General features: G+C 51.5%; 2 protein-coding genes across 3 annotated transcripts in view; one reads left to right on the top strand and one right to left on the bottom strand.

The window, feature by feature from the left end:
* Positions 1-349: 349 nt before the first annotated feature.
* FOXA3 (forkhead box A3) lies at positions 350-10,597 on the bottom strand. Of its 2 annotated transcripts, none has more exons than XM_023182649.2 (2): positions 10,402-10,597; positions 350-2,080 (listed from the first exon to the last, which is right to left on the bottom strand). In XM_023182649.2, exon 2 carries the CDS (start codon positions 2,048-2,050, stop codon positions 1,097-1,099), a length of 954 nt encoding a protein of 317 aa, XP_023038417.2. In that variant the 5' UTR covers positions 2,051-2,080; positions 10,402-10,597; the 3' UTR covers positions 350-1,096. The 2 variants fall into 2 exon arrangements, with proteins under 2 accessions (XP_023038417.2, XP_023038416.2); XM_023182648.2 differs by lacking the exon at positions 10,402-10,597 and adding an exon at positions 10,068-10,333.
* A 708-nt stretch (positions 10,598-11,305) lies between these two features.
* SYMPK (symplekin) overlaps positions 11,306-18,483 on the top strand; it is a 48,669-nt gene continuing 41,491 nt past the window's right edge. Inside the window, exon 1 of the mRNA XM_023182364.2 lies at positions 11,306-11,498. The gene's annotated coding sequence lies outside the window, so the exon portion shown is untranslated. The remainder of the gene's footprint in view (positions 11,499-18,483) is intronic.

Raw genomic sequence — 18,483 nt, forward strand, 5'->3', positions numbered from 1 at the left:
TTTCCTCCTCCCCAGCTTAGTCAAAGATTATTTGGCCGTTAGGCTTCCAGAGCGTCAGAGGTAGAGGTCTGTGTGTCTGTCTGGGAGGTGGGGGTGGGGAGATGGCCTTGGTCACTGCAGAGCCACCTCCCCCTGCTGCTCTGGCCCCACTGCTGCGGGGGCTGCTATCTGTGAGCAAACTGTCCTCGGGGTCAGGGACAGCAAAGAGCCAAAGGTCAGGTCGATGCCTCCCCCAACTCCTCCCCCAGAGGCAGCCAGCTCTTGGGGGCAGGAAGCAGAAGGGACAGAGGAGCACGAATTCAGGTGTTCAAGCCCCACAGGGCCCACTGGCCAAGGAAAAGAGACTCAGTAAGAGGCAGACATGGTGCCTTTAATGATTAAACACAGCCAGTACCCCGCTTCCCGGGCAAGAATCAGACTTCAGTAGAAATTCCCCATACCCTAACCAGCCTTTTCCGGTTTCTCCTGGACCAGAGCTGGGGAAAAGGGTGGGCTTCAGAGAAAACCAAGGAGTATTCTTACCTCCATCCCCTACCCAACCCATGCCAAAGAGAATGGTGATGACATGGCCAACACGGGGCTGCAGCAGCCATCATGGCCCATGGTGGCCCACTGACGTTGTCACCTACCCAGTATGATGTCCATCAAAGCACCCAATGGGCCACAAAAGGTGTTACACAGAATGGTGGCCAACTTGGCACCTACTGTGCCAAGAAGTACACCAAAAAAGAAGTGAGCACAGCACCTAATGGGGGGCCAAAAAAGATGTCACGGAAATGCTATCACCATCACACCCAAAGGGCCAACCAAGATGGTGGCTATCAAACCATGCAGTGGATCAGCCAATAGCATTAATGTAGCAGTCCTCACAGTATCCAGTGGGCCACCAAAATGTATCCATGGTGGTTATCACAGTACCCAATGGATCAACACCATGCTCACTGAGACAGCAGTTGTCACAGTAAGTAATAGACCCACCCAGATGTCAACCAACGGGACAAGCGAAGTGTCACCAGAAGTGATCAGGCCCCAAGAGCTTTGTGGTGTGAGCTCCAGCCATACCCACCACCATATTCCCAGCCCCTGGATGGGAATGCTAGGATGCATTAAGCAGAGAGCGGGAATAAAGGCCCTGGTAGTAGACTCCGGCCTCCCCACCCTCAGCCCCGTAGCCCCCAAACCCCACGTCCAGTTTGGGAGGCGCTGGTGTCTGTTCTGACATCAGGTTGTTGATGGAGAAAGGGTGGTTGAAGTTGTAGGGCGCGTCTAGCTTCAGCTCCCCTGGGAGCTCCAGGCCAGTGAAATAGGGTGTGGAGGAAGGGGGTGAGCCACAGTCCAGAGCCCCCACATCTTCCCCACCCTGGGCCTCAGGCTCGGGGGCCGGAGGCGGGGGCTGGGGCGGGGAGGTGACTGTGGCCACGGGGGTGGTGGTCGAGGCAGCAGACCCTGTCCCGTTCCTAGCGGTGGTAGCAGCTCCACTGCCCCCTTTCTTCACCTTCTCCTCCAGCTTGAAGCGCTTCTGGCGGCGCAGGTAGCAGCCGTTCTCAAACATGTTCCCTGAGCTGGGGTGCAGGGCCCAGTAGGAGCCCTTGCCAGGCTTGTCTGGGGAGCGCGCCACCTTGACGAAGCAGTCGTTGAAAGACAGCGAGTGGCGAATGGAGTTCTGCCAGCGCTGCTGATTCTCCCGGTAGTAAGGGAAGAGGTCCATGATCCACTGGTAGATTTCACTCAAGGTCAGCATCTTGCCCGGTGCCTGCTGGATGGCCATGGTGATGAGCGAGATGTAGGAATACGGTGGCTTGGCGTGTGCCAGGGGCCGCCGATACCCCTTCGGCATCTCCTTCCCGTGCACCAGCCCAGGACCCGGGGCCCCATACCCTGAGCTGCTGCTGCCACCACTGGCACCCAGGCCTGGGAAGGTGGGCCCCAGGGATGCTGCAGGTGCTGGGGGTGCCAGGGGTCCTGAGGGCAGTGGGGAGGCAGGGAGCCCCCCAGGGGGATAGGGAGAGCTTAGAGGGTTCAGGGTCATGTAGGAGTTGAGGGGGGCCATGGTGGGAACTGGGGTCACCGGAGAGTAGACCTAGAGGGAAAGATGAAAGGGGTCAGTGGGCCTCCACTCTGCTGGTCAGCGAAGGATCCCAGGACCCACCGCACGTCCGTCTGTCGTCCATCTTGCATCCTCCACAAATCCCTTCCATCATCACCTCTATCCGTAGAATGCGGCCTCTAAAGGTCTCCCCTCACTCCCTAGACATGCCCTTTCTGTCCCCCACCTTCCCACCCACCAGGCTCCCATACACTCAAGGTCATCCTTTAAGTGATTCTCCAGGGTTTGGGACACCCAGGGGGGTCTCTGAAACCCTTTGAGGATGTCCACTATTTTCAAAATAATAGTATTTTTTTTTTCGAGGCAGAGTCTTGCTGTGTCATCCAGGCTGGAGTGCAGTGGCACGATCTCGCCTCAGTGCAACCTCCACCTCCTGGGCTCAACTGATTCTCCTGCCTCCCCCCCAGAGCAGCTGGGATTACAGGTGTCTGCCACCACGCCAGCTTTTTTTTCTGGAGACGGAGTCTCGCTCTGTCGCCCAAGCTGGAGTGCAGTGGCCGGATCTCAGCTCACTGCAAGCTCCGCCTCCCGGGTTCACGCCATTCTCCTGCCTCAGCCTCCCGAGCAGCTGGGACTACAGGCGCCCGCCACCTCGCCCGGCTAGTTTTTTGTATTTTTTAGTAGAGACAGGGTTTCACCAGGTTAGCCAGGATGGTCTCGATCTCCTGACCTCGTGATCCGCCCGCCTCGGCCTCCCAAAGTGCTGGGATTACAGGCTTGAGCCACCGCGCCCGGCCTGTTTTTTTTTTTTTTTTTTTTTTTTGTATTTTTAGCAGAGACGGGGTTTCTCCATGTTGGCCAGTCTGGTCTTGAACTCCTGACCTCGTGATCCACCCACCTCGGCATCCCCAAAGTGCTGAGATTACAGGCGTAAGCCACCATGCCCACAATCCTAAATTATTATTAGCCCTTTTCACTCTCTTTCTCATGAAGTGTACAGTGGAGTTTTCCAGAGGGTGTTGATATTTCAACAGAGAGAATACAGAAGCAGACAGGAGAATCTAGCTGTCTTCCACTGGGCCAAACTTGATTTGCAAAAATGGAAAACAGTGCCACTCTTTTGACTAAATTTTTTGAAATTTGGTTCTTTTAATAGAAATGCTTTTACACTAACAAATGATTGCTATTTTTAAGTGAATTAATACATGATTTTAACATTTCTCAGTTTTAATTTTAAATACAGTAAATGTAGACAGACATAACCCACATCAACAGAAACTGTTAGGGCTCCTCAATAATTTTTTCCCACAGGGTCTCACTCTGTCACTCAGGCTGAAGTGCAGTGGTTCAGTCACAGCTCACTATAGCCTCAAACTCTGGGGCTCAAGTGATCCTCCTGCCTCAGCCACCTAAGTAGCTGGGATTACAGGCAGGCATCACTACACCGGGATTATTTATTTATTTAGAGACAGAGTCTCACTCTGTTGCCCAGGCTGGAGTGCAGTGGTTCAATCTTGGCTCACTGCAACCTTCACCTCCCAAGTTCAAGCTATTATGTCTCAGCCTCCCAAGTGGCTGGAATTAGGGGCATGCACTGCACACCCAGCTAATTTTTTTGTATTTTTAGTAGAGACGGGGATTCACCACGTTGCCCAGGCTCTTCTCAAACTCCTGGTCTCAAGTAATCCTCCTGCCTCAGCCTCCCAAAGTAATCCCAGGACTTTGGGAGCTGAGGAGTGTGGATCACTTGAGGTCAGGAGTTCAAGACCAGCCTGGCAACATGGGAAGACCCTGTCTCTACCAAAAATACAAAAATCAGCCAGGCATCGTGGCACACGCCTGTAATCCCAGCTACTCGGGAGGTTGAGGCAGGAGGATTGCTTGAGCCCAGGAGTCTCAGGCTGCAGTGAGCTGAGATGAGACCTCACCACTGTACTCCAGCCGGGGCAACAAAGCAAGACTCCATCACACACACACACAAAATAACAACAACAACAACAGCGGGGGCAGAGTCCTGAGACCAGAAAATTTAATAACTGCTGGTTTATTAGATAAATCAGCAGTTCTCAATTTTAGTAATCGTAAAGAGTTATTACAGGCCAGGCGCAGTGGCTCACGCCTGTCATCCCAGCACTTTGGGAGGCCGAGGCGGGCGGATCACGAGGTCAGGAGATCGAGACCATTCTGGCTAACACGGTGAAACCCAGTCTCTACTAAAAATACAAAAACAAAATTAGCTGGGCGTGGTGGCGGGCGCTTGTAGTCCCAGCTACTCAGGAGGCTGAGGCAGGAGAATGGCATGAACCCGGGAGGCGGAGCTTGCAGTCAGCTGAGATCACGCCACTGCACTCCAGCCTGGGCGACAGAGTGAGACTCCGTCTCAAAAACAAACAAACAAAAAACAGTTATTATAACTCTGTGACAATCTAACATATATGTGTAGCTCTTTTCAATCTTTTAGCTTATAAAATTACTGTATTTAGGCCAGGCATGGTGGCTGACACCTGTAATCCCAGCACTTGGGGAGGTCGAGGCAGACGGATCACTTGAGATCAGGAGTTCAAGACCAGCCTGGCCAACATGGCAAAACCCTGTCTCTACTAAAAATACAAAAAACAGCAGGGTATGGTGGCACGTGCCTATAGTCCCAGCTATTCAGGAGGCTACGGCAGGAGAATTGCTTGAACCCAGGAGGTAGAGGTTGCAGTGAGCCAAGATTGCACCACTGTACTCCAGCCTGGGCGACAGAGCAAGATTCTGTCTCAAAAAAATAAATAAATAAATAAATAAATAAATAAATATTACTGTATTTACACATAAAAGTGTTTGAATATCAGAAATCACTTTTCAACCTAATATTATTTATCTATTTACTATATATCTTCAAATCTAAGACTTCTCTGGAAGCCGCAGCATTACTTTATATTATTAATACAAATGGGAAAAACAGTTAAAATCATTGGACACCATTGACTGTAAAATACATCCCATTTTTGGAAATGTTCAAATGGGGGAAAAAGGAGGATCCTAGGTCAATAGAACATGGTAGATATTGCAATGCCTTTCAAAGTAACCCTCTGTATATTCTTTCATTCATTCAACCAATATTTATCAGTTAGCTGCTCCGTGCCAGGTGCTGTCCCAGGCACTTCACAAGAATGGTCTCCTTTAATCTTGACAACCGTACTATGGGAGGAGGTGTTATGATGATGCCCATTTTACCGCTGAGCTAGCTGAGGCCCAGAGAGGTTGTTGGGGTCACACAGCAAGAACGGGGGTAGAACTGGGATTCTGCAACCAGGCAGTCTGGCTCCAGACCTGTTCCAGGTCACGCTATAAACGCAGTGACTAGGTGAGGTGCGGTGGCTCACGCCTGTAATCCCAGCACTTTGGGAGGCTGAGGTGGGCGGATCGCTTGAGATCGGGAGTTCAAGACCAGCCTGACCAACAGGGAGAAACCCTGTCTCTACTAAAACTACAAAATTAGCCAGACGTGGTGGCACATGCCTGCAATCCCAGCTACCAGGGAGGCTGAGGCAGGATAATTGCTTGAACCCAGGAGGCAGAGGTTGTGGTGAGCCAAGATCGCGCCACTGCACTCCAGCCTGGGCAACAGAGCAAGGCTCCATCTCAAAAAATAATAATCATAAAATAAAATAAAAGCAGTGACTAAGACAGAAATGCCTGCCCTCTTGGTGCTAACAGTCTAGCAGGAACACAACAGTGAACAGAACATGCCGGGAAAACATAGGCATGCTAGAAGGTTGTTTCTTTGTTTGTATCTACCTATCCCTTCTCAACCACTGTCTCCCATCCTCTCTGCCCCATCCTCCATCCGGATGTTTCCCCACTGCCTCCTCTGAGGCCCAGCTGGGGTCTCATGGCACTGCGCGGGTTGGGGGAATGCTGCTATATGTAGCACTGGCTAGAGCCACCAAATGTGAGTTAACTGGATACCGCCTAGTCTCCTGCCACTGTAAGCCTTTTTTGGTTTTTTGAGACAGAGTCTCACTCCATCGCCCAGTCTGGAGTGCTGTGGTGCCATCTTAGCTCACTGCAACCTCTGCCTCCCAGGTTCAAGCGATTCTCCTGCCTCAGCCTCCTGAGTAGCTGGGATTACAGGCAGGCACCACAACACTCGGCTAATTTTTGTATTTTTAATAAAGACAGGGTTTCGCCATGTTGGTTAGGCTAGTCTCGAATTCCTGAGCTCAGGTGATCCTCCCACCTCAGCCTCCCAAAGTGTTGGGATTACAGCCATGAGCCACCTTGTCTGGCCCTACCACTGTAAGCTTCTGCAGGTCACAAGGTCCGGGGAGAAATGAGTCTTGCCAGGGTGGCTTAGGCAATCAGGGAGAGGGGGCAACCAACTCAACCCTAAGTCTGAGTTCCAGCGGAGAAATCCTCCGCTCTTTCCTTTTCATGTCTCTCCAAGGAGCTCTTTCATCACGTCTCTTTGAATCTCTGTTGGCTATTTTTGCCTTTGTGTTACCTGTCTCAGTACCAGTACCCACATTCCCCTCTCCCATCTCCCTCCCCACCCCGCATTGTTTTCCCTTCTGTCTCCTCCCTAACCTCTTTTGCTCTTCCTCCCTACCCCCCACCCCTCCCGAGTCCTCTCCCATCTTTCTTTCCCCTCCATCTTGGCGCCTGTCTCTCTCTCCAGCCTTCCATCTCTTTCTCCCTTCCTAGGCACTCTCTCTCATTACCCGACTCTACCCCACTCCCCTCCCACCCCCAACTCCCACCTCTCTTCCTCCTTCAGCCCATCTTCTTGTCTTTTTTTTTTGAGATAGAGTCTCACTCCGTCACCCAGGCTGGAGTGCAGTGACTCCATCTTGGCTCACTGCAACCTCTGCCTCCAGGGTTCAAGCGATTCTCCTGTCTCAATCTCCCAAGTAACTGGGATTATAGGCATGCGCCACCACGCCCAGCTAATTTTTGTATTTTTAGTAGAGACGGTGTTTCACCATGTTGGCCAGGCTGGTCTTGAACTCCTGACCTCAAGTGATCCATCCTCTTCGGCCTCCCAAAGTGCTGGGATTACAGTCATAAGCCACTGTGCCCAGCCACCATCTTCCTATCCATCTATCTATCCATCCATCCAAGCATCTATCTATCTATCTCCCTCCCGCCCTCCCTTCAATGAATCCATTCCTCCTCACCCCAAGTCTTGCAACAGTAAAATTGCAGCCACAGTTACTCCCTTCCCCCATGCAATCTCTCCCCCTGGTTGGTGGCTTCAGGTCCCCTCCCCAGAAAAAGAAGAGATGAGGTGAGAAGGTTATGGATTAGAGGGGTCCACAGAGTTTCTAAATCCCCCTATACCCCCACCCCCCATTTCTCCAACCCAGTCAGGCTCTCTGGTATTGAACAGTAAGACAGATAGGGACCCCAGGGCCCTCCTTCCTGGCTCCCCACCCACCCGGAAGTCCTCCTTGAGGTCCGACCTCAAGCACTCCAGCTGCTCTAATCCACCCTAGGCTTTCCCACGCCCCGGGGCTGGGATGAACCCCTGGTGTCCGGGTCTGAACCGGATCTCCCCTGCCAGGGTGGGGCTGAGATTGGGGGGAAGCCCTTGGGGGACCTGCACCCCCACACCAGGAGACTGGAATTTCTCCTCTTTCATTTCCTTATTGTCTCTGGAGAAGGGTGTGACAGGGAGCAGAGGAAGGCAGTGTGAAGCCAGAAGCCAAGTTTCTAGTCCCAGACCCAACCCAGGACCCCAGTGTTCTGCGTGCGGGGCTTCAGAGTTACTACCTCTAAAATAGGGGTGCAGCTAGACCAGCTAATGTGTAAGAACCTGAGACCAACAGGGATATCCCGGGATGGTAACTTTCCAAGTTCCTTCCACACAGCAAGCTGGGTCACCCGAGCGGGAGGGTGCTATGGGCAACAAGTGGTTTGGGGACCCTCTCAGCTCTCAGCTGCTGGCTGAGTGTAGATATTTCTCTCCCCATTGTTCTGACCCAAGGGGAAGAGGTGGGCTCATTTGATGGGAAGGCTCAGGAGAGCCTCAGCCAGTATCACCTAACCATTTCCATTCCTCTAAATATTGCCTCTTCCAAAATATTCCCCGAAATGCTGATTACCTCCAGACTGTGCCTCTGCTACTGTTATTATTATTTTTTGAGATAGGGTCTCATTCTGCCACCCAGGCTGGAGTGCTGTGATACGATCACAGCTCCCGGCAGCTCGAACTCCCAGCCTCAAGTGATCCTCCCACCTCAGCCTCCCAACCAAGTAGCTTAGACTACAGGCATGCCTGGGTAATTAAAAAAAATTTTTTTTTTGTAAAGACAGCGTCTCCCTACGTTTCCCAGGCTGGCCTGGAACTCCTGGGCTCAAGAGATCCTCCCACTTTGACGTCCCAAAGTGCTGGGATTACAAGTGTGAGCCACTGTGCCAGCTATCCTTCAATTTCTGACACAATTTCCGTACAAATTGTCCTCTAAACTTGGATCTATTCAGACTGTGCCCCAAATATCAATTCTTCCTGCCTAGACCCCCATCATTTACTTAAGATGTGCCCCCAAAACAACTGTAGTTGGTTTGTACAATTGGTCTGTAGTTGGTTCCCTGAAATCAGGTCCCCAGACTGAGTTCTCCAGAGGCCCAGCTGGGATCACCCGCACTACCTGGAACCCTCCATTTCCCACCTGGGTCTCTGCCTTCCCCATCTCACAACTGATACCTCCAGTCAGTCACCCTGCCTCCACCTCTCAACACTCCCAATCCCTTCCCCAGTTGGCCCTGCCTCACCCCACGTGCACCTCACACCTCCCCAAACCCAGGACTGGCCCCTCCCAGGCACCCTGCCAAGCCCTGAAGGCCTGGGGATCCAGGAGTCCCACCCTACAGTTTCAAGCCCCAGACTCAAGACGCAGGCACGCTGGGGACCCCACAGCCACCAGATCTTGACTCCTTGGAGAACCCAGTCATTCCTGCCCTACACCCCATCTCAAGTCCACAGTCCCCTTCCAGGTTAGAAGTCCAAGTGTCCAGACCCCCATAATTCTCAGACTGAGACCCCAACCCCCAGCCCCCACAACCTCACAACGTTGATTATAGAGTGAGGTAGCTAAGGTGTAGGGGTTGTTGCAGCAAGAGGAATGGGGGTCAGACTTGAGGAAGGCCTTTCTGTCTGTCCGGGTGAGGGAATTAAGACTATGCCCCCACCCCCTACTCCAGGGAAGCCTTGTCTGAGGTGAGACTGGATGGGAATTTTAGCAATAGCTGGAGGTTGCTGGTTTGCGGGGGAGCAGGGCAAGGTGCACAATCTAAAACTCTCTATCTTCCGATTTGGGGAGTCCCTGCTAGGGTCATGGATAGGGATTGGGGAGGGATGGAGATCGGCCCCTCTCCCGCCAATGCGAATGGCCACATCTTCTGCTCTCAGATGCCCAACCCTAAGCCACCTGTTGTTTCACCTCCCAAAACGAAGCTTCATCTCTGAGCACCCCCATCTCTTACCCCTGAGCACCAATTCCTATTTCTGACCCTACCTTAGATCACCAGCTGATCCTTACCCCGAACCCCAGGTCTTTAACACTGTGTGCTCGCCCTGAGCACCCACCTCAGTCTTCCCTTAATGGTGACTCCTCCTCCATCTTTTAGTCTTTCTTTCCCTCCAACTTTGAACCTCACATCCTGAAACCCCTCAGTCTGTCCCCTACCATGGAACTCTGATTTCTATCTTTGGTTTGTTCCTATAAATCCCTTGCCTTTAGGGGCCCCAACACCTGGCTCCCACGTTTAAGGTGTGACCCGACCCTTGGCTCAATTCTCCTGACTTCCATTTTCAAGCCCCGGCCGCGGCGAGGCTGCCCAAACAGCCCTCCCATCCATGCCTCGTCCCGGGTCCCTGACTTCCACACCTGGTCTCCGAGTTCCCAGTTCCTCGGCTGCCCAACTAGACGCCTTTGCCCCCATTTGAACCCACAACCAGTCCCTGCTCCATGTGAGCCCACACCCCGATACCTGCCCCCCACTTCCCGCTCCGCCATCCAAGAGGACACACCTCACCCGCCTCTGGGTAGTAGCTCCACTCGGCCAGGTCATGGGCCTCCATCTTCACCGAGCCCAGCATCCCCCGGGCTTGTGCCCCCACCCGCCCCCGCTCCGGCCCCGGGGGAACGGAGCGCTCTGGATCTCTCCGCGGGCACTGCCCGAGCTCCCACCGGCGCCCGCCCGTCCGACCGCCCTGGGTACGGCTGTCCCGAGCGCCGCGGGAGGCGGCCACGCTTTATAGCCGGGACACCCCCGCCCTCGCCCGCCCCGGGCTCCCCTCCCGCCTCCCCGAGGGCGGCGCGCTCGGACTGGGGCGCCCCCTGCGGGATCGCCAGGAGACAGACCTCAGGCGCCGGGGACCGCAGCCCCGGGACGCGACAGCTGGGGGTGATTCAGGAGTGAGGGAGCAGAGACGCTGCAGATACCAAGGGCCCCGAGGGCAGAACTCTGGAGCCTTTCTATCTCAGGGGGTTTCATCATCTCGACATGAGAGGACGAAGAGCCAGAGCACTGCATGACCGTCGCGGAAGAAAGGGAAATCAGAGCGCTAGGGCCACTATGCGACTATAAGGACCCGTAAGAGGTCTCCGATATCACATCCCCATTCGACAGACAGGAAGACTGAGACTTCCGACGGCTAGAAATGCTTCAGACTCGACCGGGCGCGGTGGCTCACGCCTGTAATTCCAGCACTGTGGGAGGCAGAAGCGGGCTGGCGAATCACTTGAGGTCAGGAGTTTGAGACCAGCCTGGCCAACAGGGTGACACCCCATCTCTTACAAAAACTAGCTAGGCGTGATGGTGCGTGCCTGTAATCCCAGCTATTCGAGAGGCTAAGGCAGGAGAATCGTTTGAACCTGGGAAGCGGTGCTTGCAGTGAGCCGAGATCGGGCCGCTGCAGTCCAGCCTGGGCGAGAGAGCGAGACTCCGTCTCCAAAACAAAAGAAAAAGAAATGCTTCAGACTGTTGAAAGAGTCAAGAACAAAGGTGGAGGGGATCGGGGCCTCTCCGCAGACCCCACTAGGGCAACAGACCACCTCCCCTCAAAGACCCAGGAGCTTCGCTGCCCGGACTCCCCACTCTCCAAGACCAGCCAGCCGTCCAGGGACTCAGCACTACTAAGAACTCCATTTCCCAGAATGCTCTAGCTCCCTATCCTCCTGGTGCCTCCGAAGGGACTGCATTTCCCAGAAGGCCTAGCGCCCCAGAGCCGGAAATGAAGGGACCGCTCGCCGTAGTAAGGAGGCGGGCAGAGGCCACTCTCACGGGACGAGGCATGGACGGGGTCGGACTGTGCTGTGGACTCCATTTCCCGGCGGCCCTGGGTGTGGGGCGCGTGCGCACCGTCCCCGGCGACGAACGGAAGATGGCGGCGGCGGTGGCAGAGTCTAGGAAGAGGCGCTGCTGAGGGGGCGCGAGGGGAACGGAGGCCAGAGTCGCGGTGAGCGGGAGGCGACGTTTGGGCCCGGAGACGAAGGGAGGAGGCGCCTAAAGAAGCAGGGGCGCGGGCTGGGAGGGGGTCGCCGTGGGGAGAGGGAAAGAGTGGCTTTCGCGACCCATGTTTCTTCCCCAGCTCGGGACCCTTAGCTCCCTAGTGCCCTCGAGGCAAAGTTCCAACGTGGCCCTCCGGGTGCGTACGCCCCGCAGACCTCGCCTGCTTCGACTCGGCCTCTTTGCTTCTTCCCCACCTCTCGCAGCTGCCCTGGCCTTTCGGTTCCTTAAACTTGCCATGCGCTTTCCCGCTTCGGGGATTTTGCACAGGTTGTCCGCTCTGCCCGCAACATCCTTTTACCGATTCGGCTTGGCTAACTCCCATTCATCCTTCGAGTCTCGGCATCAACGTCACTTCCTCTGCGAAGCCCTCCTTCCTACCCTCCATCCCGAAATCCGCCTGTTAAATGCTCTTGTCCGTCTCTGTTCCTTCATGTCACGTGTGTTCTAAGTTGTTATCAGACTCTTATCTGTGTGTTGTTTTATGATGTCTGTGACCGTGTGTTCCATGAAGGTAGGGACTAGGTTTGTCTCTGTCGCCACTGTGTTCCCAGCACAGCGCCAATCACGCCGGAGACGCCCAGCTAATGTTCGTTGAAGGAATAAAAGATACTCCTAGAACCAGTCGGGGGAAACAGGGTAGTCGTCAGATTCCCAGGTAGCAGTGGGGCAGGGTACCACTTCTTAACAGTACATCGAGAGGAAAGAGGAACCAGTGATACTGTTCATCACAGCAAAAGGCTACACGCATCCCAGATGTTCTTAAATAAGAAGACTGGCTGAAAGAAACTATAATACATCCCCATGAGAAAATACTATGCAACTCTAAAAAGGAATGAGGTAGATAAAAGGAAAGGATGAAAATCTCTATACACTGATATAGTGGTCTCCAACATATATTAAGGGAAAACAAGTGAAGTGGAGGTTAGTGTTTATTATGTGTGCTTTATTTTTTCTTTTTTTGAGACACAGTCTCACTCTGTCACTCATGCTGGCATGAACTCAGTTCACTGCAGCCTCCACCTCCCTAGTTCAAGTGATTCTCCTGCCTCAGCCTCCCGAGTAGCTGGTATTACAAACGTGCCCCACCACACCCAGGTAATTTTTATATTTTTAGCAGAGACGGGGTTTCACTGTGTTGGCCAATCTGGTCTTGAACTCCTGACCTCAAGTGATCTGCCCACCTCGGCCTCCCAAAGTGCAGGGATTACAGGCCTGAGCCACTAAACCCGGCCTGTGTAGGCTCCTTTTTTTTTTGTTTTTTTTTTTTTTGAGACAGAGTCTCACTCTGTCACCCAGGCTGGAGTGCAATGGCGTGATCTCGGCTCACTGCAACCTCCGCCTTCCAGGTTCAAGCAGTTCTCCTGCCTCCGCCTCCTGAGTAGCTGGGATTACAGACGTGCACCGCCATGCCCGGCTAATTTTTGTGTTTTTAGTAAAGATGGGGTTTCACCATGTTGGTCAGGCTGATCTTGAACTCCTGACCTCGTGATCTACCTGCCTTGGCCTCCCGAAGTGCTGGGATTACAGGCGTGAGTCACCGCTCCCGGCCCTGTGTCTGCTCTTTTTGTAAAAGAAAGGGAAATATGTATATATGGGTTTTTTCTTTTCCTTTTTTTGCGTAAAATCTAGCTCCTGTAGGAGAATTTTGTATATGTGTTTAAAAAAAAAATCATAAACCAAAAATCAGTAAGAATGAAACAGTAAAAGATTTTGGTTGATCTAGATGTATTATCATCACGAAAAAAGTGGAAATGTTTATTATGGGGTTTTGTTTTTGTCTTTTGAGGCAGAGTCTCACTCTGTGGCCCAGGTTGGAGTACAGTGGTGTTGGGATTACAGGCGTGAGCCACCGCGCCCAGCCTGTTTTTTATGTTTTGACTGGGGATGGCATATTGCCGGTTGTTTGGTGGCCAGGATCCTTGGCTTACGTAAACAGACCTGGGGGTGAAAAACAATTCCTTTCAGATAAACAGTACTGTAGCATAGTGGTAAGGAAGATATGCAGTCTTGCTGCTGGCTCTGCCTCTTACAAGCTGTGTGCCTTTGATCAGGTCACTTTACCTCCCTGGTCTTCAGTTTCCTCATCTGTAACATGAAGATTAAAAATAGTAACTCCCAGCCTGGGCGACATGGCGAAACCCTTCTCTACAGAAAGTACAAAAATTACCTGGACATTCGCCTGTAGTCTCAGCTACTTGGGAAAGTGAGGTAGGAGGATCACCTGAGCCTGGGAGGCAGAGATTGCGGTGAGCTGAGATTGCGGTGCTGCACTCCAGCCTGCGCAACAGAGTGACACTCTGTATCAAAAAACTAAAACATAAACCTAACTCATGTATATTAATTCTAATATATACATGTTAATTCATTTAAACCTTGGTGTCTGAGGTTTAAATGAGTTAATATGTATATATTAGAATTGTGCTTAGCACATATTGTTTTCTCTCTATATATATGTGTATATATATATATTGTTTCTTTCTTTCTTTTAATTTGAGACGGAGTTTCACTCTTATTGCCCAGGCTGGAGTGCAATGATATGACCTCGGCTCACTGTAACCTCCACCTCCCAGGTTCAAGCAATTCTCCTGCCTCAGCCTCTTGAGTAGCTAGGATTACATGTGCCTGCCACCATGCCTGGTTAATTGTTTTGTATTTTTAGTAGAGATGGGGTTTCACCATGTTGGCCAGGCTGGTCTCGAACTGCTGACCTCGGGTGATCCACCCGCCTTGGCCTCCCAAAATGCTGGGATTACAGGCTTGTGCCTCCGTGGCCGGCTGTGTTCAATATATATTAACTGATTATTTTTCTTTTCTTTTTTTGGAAAGAGGTTCATCAGATTCATGCTCTTTTGCCCAGGCTGGAGTACGGTGGCCCAGTCATACTTCAGTACAACCAGGCTCAGTCTTTCCACCTTAGCCTCCAAAGTAGCTGGGACTAAAAGTTCATGGCAATATGCCTGGCTAATTTTTTTTTTTTTTTTTTTTTTTTTTTTGTTGAGATGGAGTCTTTCTGTGTCTCCTAGGCTGAAGTGCAGTGGCATGATCTTGATACCCAGCTAATTGTGCATGTGTCTAGAGATGGGATCTCACTGCGTTGCCCAGGCTGGTTTCAAACTCCTGGCCTCAAGTAATCCTCCTGCTTCAGCCTCCCAAAATGCTGGGATTATAGGTGTGAACCACTGCGCCTGGCCTTCTTTTTTAGTTTTTAGGCCTAGTCTAGTCCTGAACTCCTGGCCTCAAGCCATCCTCCCACCTAGACCTACCAAAATGCTGGGTTTACAACTGTGAGCCACTATACCCGTCCTATTTTTCTTTTCTTTCCTTTTTTTGTTTTTGTTTTTTTGTTTTTTTTTTTTTGAGACAGAGTCTTGCTCTGTCATGCAGGCTGGAATGCAGTGGCGCAATCTCGGCTCGCTGCAGCCTCTGCCTACCCGATTCAGGTAATTCTCATGCCTCAGCCTCCCAAGTAGCTGGGATTACAGGCATGCATCACCATGCCCAACTAATTGTTTTGTATTTTTAGTATAGACTGGGTTTTGCCATGTTGGCCAGGCTGGTCTTGAACTCTTGGCCTCAACTGAGCTGCTCACTTTGGCCTCCTAAAGTGCTGGGATTACAGGAGTGAGCCACCACATCATGCCTTTAAAGAAAAAAGAAAAAGACTTGTTAAGTGCAGTAGTAAGAAAGGGGGAAAGAGTAGAACAAGTATAGCTATTAATTTTCAAGGATTCAAGAGTGAAAGGGCAGGAATACTGAACCCAGTGATTGGGGAGGCTGTTTGGCAGGAGTGTTCATTCATTCAGCAGATGTTTATTGAGCACCTACTAGGTGCCAAGCACTCTTCCATGCTGGGAATATAAAAAGTGAAGAAACAAAGTCACTGTTCTAGGCTGGGGGGCGATGGCTCAGACCTGTTAATCCCAAGCACTTTGGGAGACCAAGGAGGGTGGATTGCTTGAGCACAGGAGTTCAAGACCAGCCTGGGCAACATGGCGAAACTCCGTCTCTACCAAAAAATGATTTCAAATAAATAAATCGCTATCTTCGTGAAACTTATAAATATGTAGTGTGTGATGATGATAAATGCTATGGACAAAAACAACACAGATGGAGATCGAGAGGGAGTTGAAATTTGAAATATGGTCATCGGGGAAGGCCTTACTGCAGAGATATATGAGTGGAGTCCTGAAGGAAATGAAGAGGGAAGGAGTTGTGCTGTTATCTAGGAGGAGGAATATTCCAGGCAGAAGGAAGAGAGGCACAGAGTCTTCAAGGAAGGGGCATGTTGGGCATGTTCACGGGACAGCAAGGAGGCCAGAGTGGGTGGAGCAGAGAGCTCAGCGGGAGAGGCAGTCAGAGGAAGAACAGGCCAGATGCCATAAGGTCTTGTAGGCCTTGGTGGGGACATTGGCCCTGACTCTTTGCAAGATAGTGGGTGACAGGCAGCAGGGAAACTAGGGAGGAGGCTGTTGGCTCGTCATTCATTCAGCAGACACCTATCATGTGATACTACTGTGACTAGCTATTGTGTAGTTCCTTTTAAAAAATGTATCATTGTATTTTTAGTAGAGACGGGGTTTTACCGTGTTCGCCAGGATGGTCTCGATCTCCTGACCTTGTGATCCGCCCGTCTCGGCCTCCCAAAGTGCTGGGATTACAGGCTTGAGCCACCACGCCCGGCAAAATACAAAAAACTAGCCAGGCAAGGTGGCGGGCGCCTGTAGTCCCAGCTACTTGGGAGGCTGAGGCAGGAGAATGGCGTAAACCTGGGAGGCGGAGTTTGCAGTGAGCTGAGACCCGGCCACTGCGCTCCAGCCTGGGCGACAGAGTGAGACTCCGTCTCAAAAATAAATAAATAAATAAATAAAAAATGAAAAAAAAAAAAAATGTATCATTGGCCGGGCCCGGTGGCTCAAGCCTGTAACCCCAGCACTTTGGGAGGCGGAAACGGGTGGATCACGAGGTCAGGAGATGGAGACCATCCTGGCTAACACAGTGAAACCCCGTCTCTACTAAAAAATACAAAAAACTAGCCAGGCGAGGTGGTGGGCGCCTGTAGTCCCAGCTACTCGGGAGGCTGAGGCAGGAGAATGGCGTGAACCTGGGAGGCGGAGCTTGCAGTGAGCTGAGACCCGGCCACTGCACTCCAGTCTGGGCGACAGAGCGAGACTCCGTCTCAAAAAAAAAAAAAAATGTATCATTTTCAGCCGGAGGCAGTGGCTCACGCCTGTAATCCCAGCACTTTGGGAGGCTGAGGTGGGCAGATCACCTGAGGTTGGGAGCTCGAGACCAGCCTGACCAACATGGGAAAACCTCGTCTCTACTAAAAATACAAAAATTAGCTGGATGTGGTGGCGCATACCTGTAATCCCAGCTACTTGGGAGGCTGAGGCAGAACTGCTTGAACCTGGGAGATGGAGGTTGCGGTGAGCTGAGATCGTGCCATTGTACTCTAGCCTGGGCAACAAGAGTGAAATTCCATCTCAAAAAAAAAATATAGGATCATTTTTTACCCTCCTCAGATTATTGTTTTTTGGCATGTTTGTTTGGTGGTGTTGTTTTTTTTTCTTTTGAGACAGAGTCTCGCTCTGTTCCCCAGGCTCGTGTGCAGTGGTGTGATCTCAGCTCACTGCAAGCTCCGCTTCCCAGGTTCATGCCATTGTCCTGCCTCAGGCGCCCGCCACCACACCTGGCTAATTTTTTTGTATTTTTAATAGAGACGGGGTTTCACCATGTTAGCCAGGAGGGTCTCAATCTCCTGACCTCAGTGCTCCAACCGCCTTGCCCTCCCAAGTGCTGGGATTACAGTTGTGAGCCACTGCGCCCGGCCTTGTTTTGTTTTTGAGACAGTCTTGCTCTCTCACCCAGGCTGGAGTGCAGTGGCGTGATCTCAGCTCACTACCTCTGCCTCCCAGGTTCAAGTGATTCTCCTGCCTCAGCCTCCAAAGTAGGTGGGATTATAGGTATGCGCCACCACGCCTGGCTAATTTGTATATTTTTAGTAGGGACGGTGTTTCTTCATGTTGGCCAGTCTGGTCTCGAACTCCTGGCCTCAGGTGTTCTACCTGCCTCGGCCTCCCAAAGTGCTGGGATTACAGGTGTGAGCCACGGCACCTGGCCTGTTTGTTTTTGAGACAGAGTGTAGCTCTGTCCACAGGCTGGAATGCAGTGGTAGGAATCACAGCTCACTGCAGCCTCCACCTCCTGAGCTCAATTGATCCTCCCACCTTAGCCTCCCAAAGTCCTAGGATTAAAGGCGTGAGCTGGCCAAATTATTATTAATTATCGTAATTGTTATTAACAGTTTATGCAATAACCTTAGATCTTTTGCCATGTACATAAAAATAATAGTATACTTAGCCAATGTTTACTATGTATACTAACTGATTTAATCCTCAAAATAGTCTTGGGAGGTAAGCCCTGTTACTATCCCTGTTTTCTAGAAGAGTAAACTGAGAGCCAGAGAAGTTCAGTGTCTTGCCTCAGGTCATTCTGTGTATGCATAAACACATACTTGACAAAGATGGCTTGAACTACATGTATTGTCCTCTGATGCAACAGGCTGTCGGGGACATCTTTTCATGATAATATATTTATATATTGAGATTCACCAATTTTTTTTTTTTTTTTTTTTTGTGATGTAGTCTGTCTCTCTGGCCCAGACTGGAGGAGTGCAGTGGCACGATCTCAGCTCACTGCACCCCTCCGCCTCCTGGGTTCAAGCTATTCTTCTGCCTCAGCCTCCTTAATAGCTGGGATTACAGGTGCAGCTAGTTGTTGTATTTTTACTAGAAATGGGGTTTCACCATGTTGGCCAGGCTGGTCTCAAACTCCTGACCACAGACAATCTGCCAGTTTCAGCCTCCCAAAGTGCTGGGACTACAGGCATGAGCCACCGCGCTCAGCGTCTCCAATTTTTTTTTTTTTTTTTT

Source organism: Piliocolobus tephrosceles, chromosome 21 (assembly GCF_002776525.5).
Source record: "Piliocolobus tephrosceles isolate RC106 chromosome 21, ASM277652v3, whole genome shotgun sequence".
NCBI lineage: Eukaryota > Metazoa > Chordata > Mammalia > Primates > Cercopithecidae > Piliocolobus > Piliocolobus tephrosceles.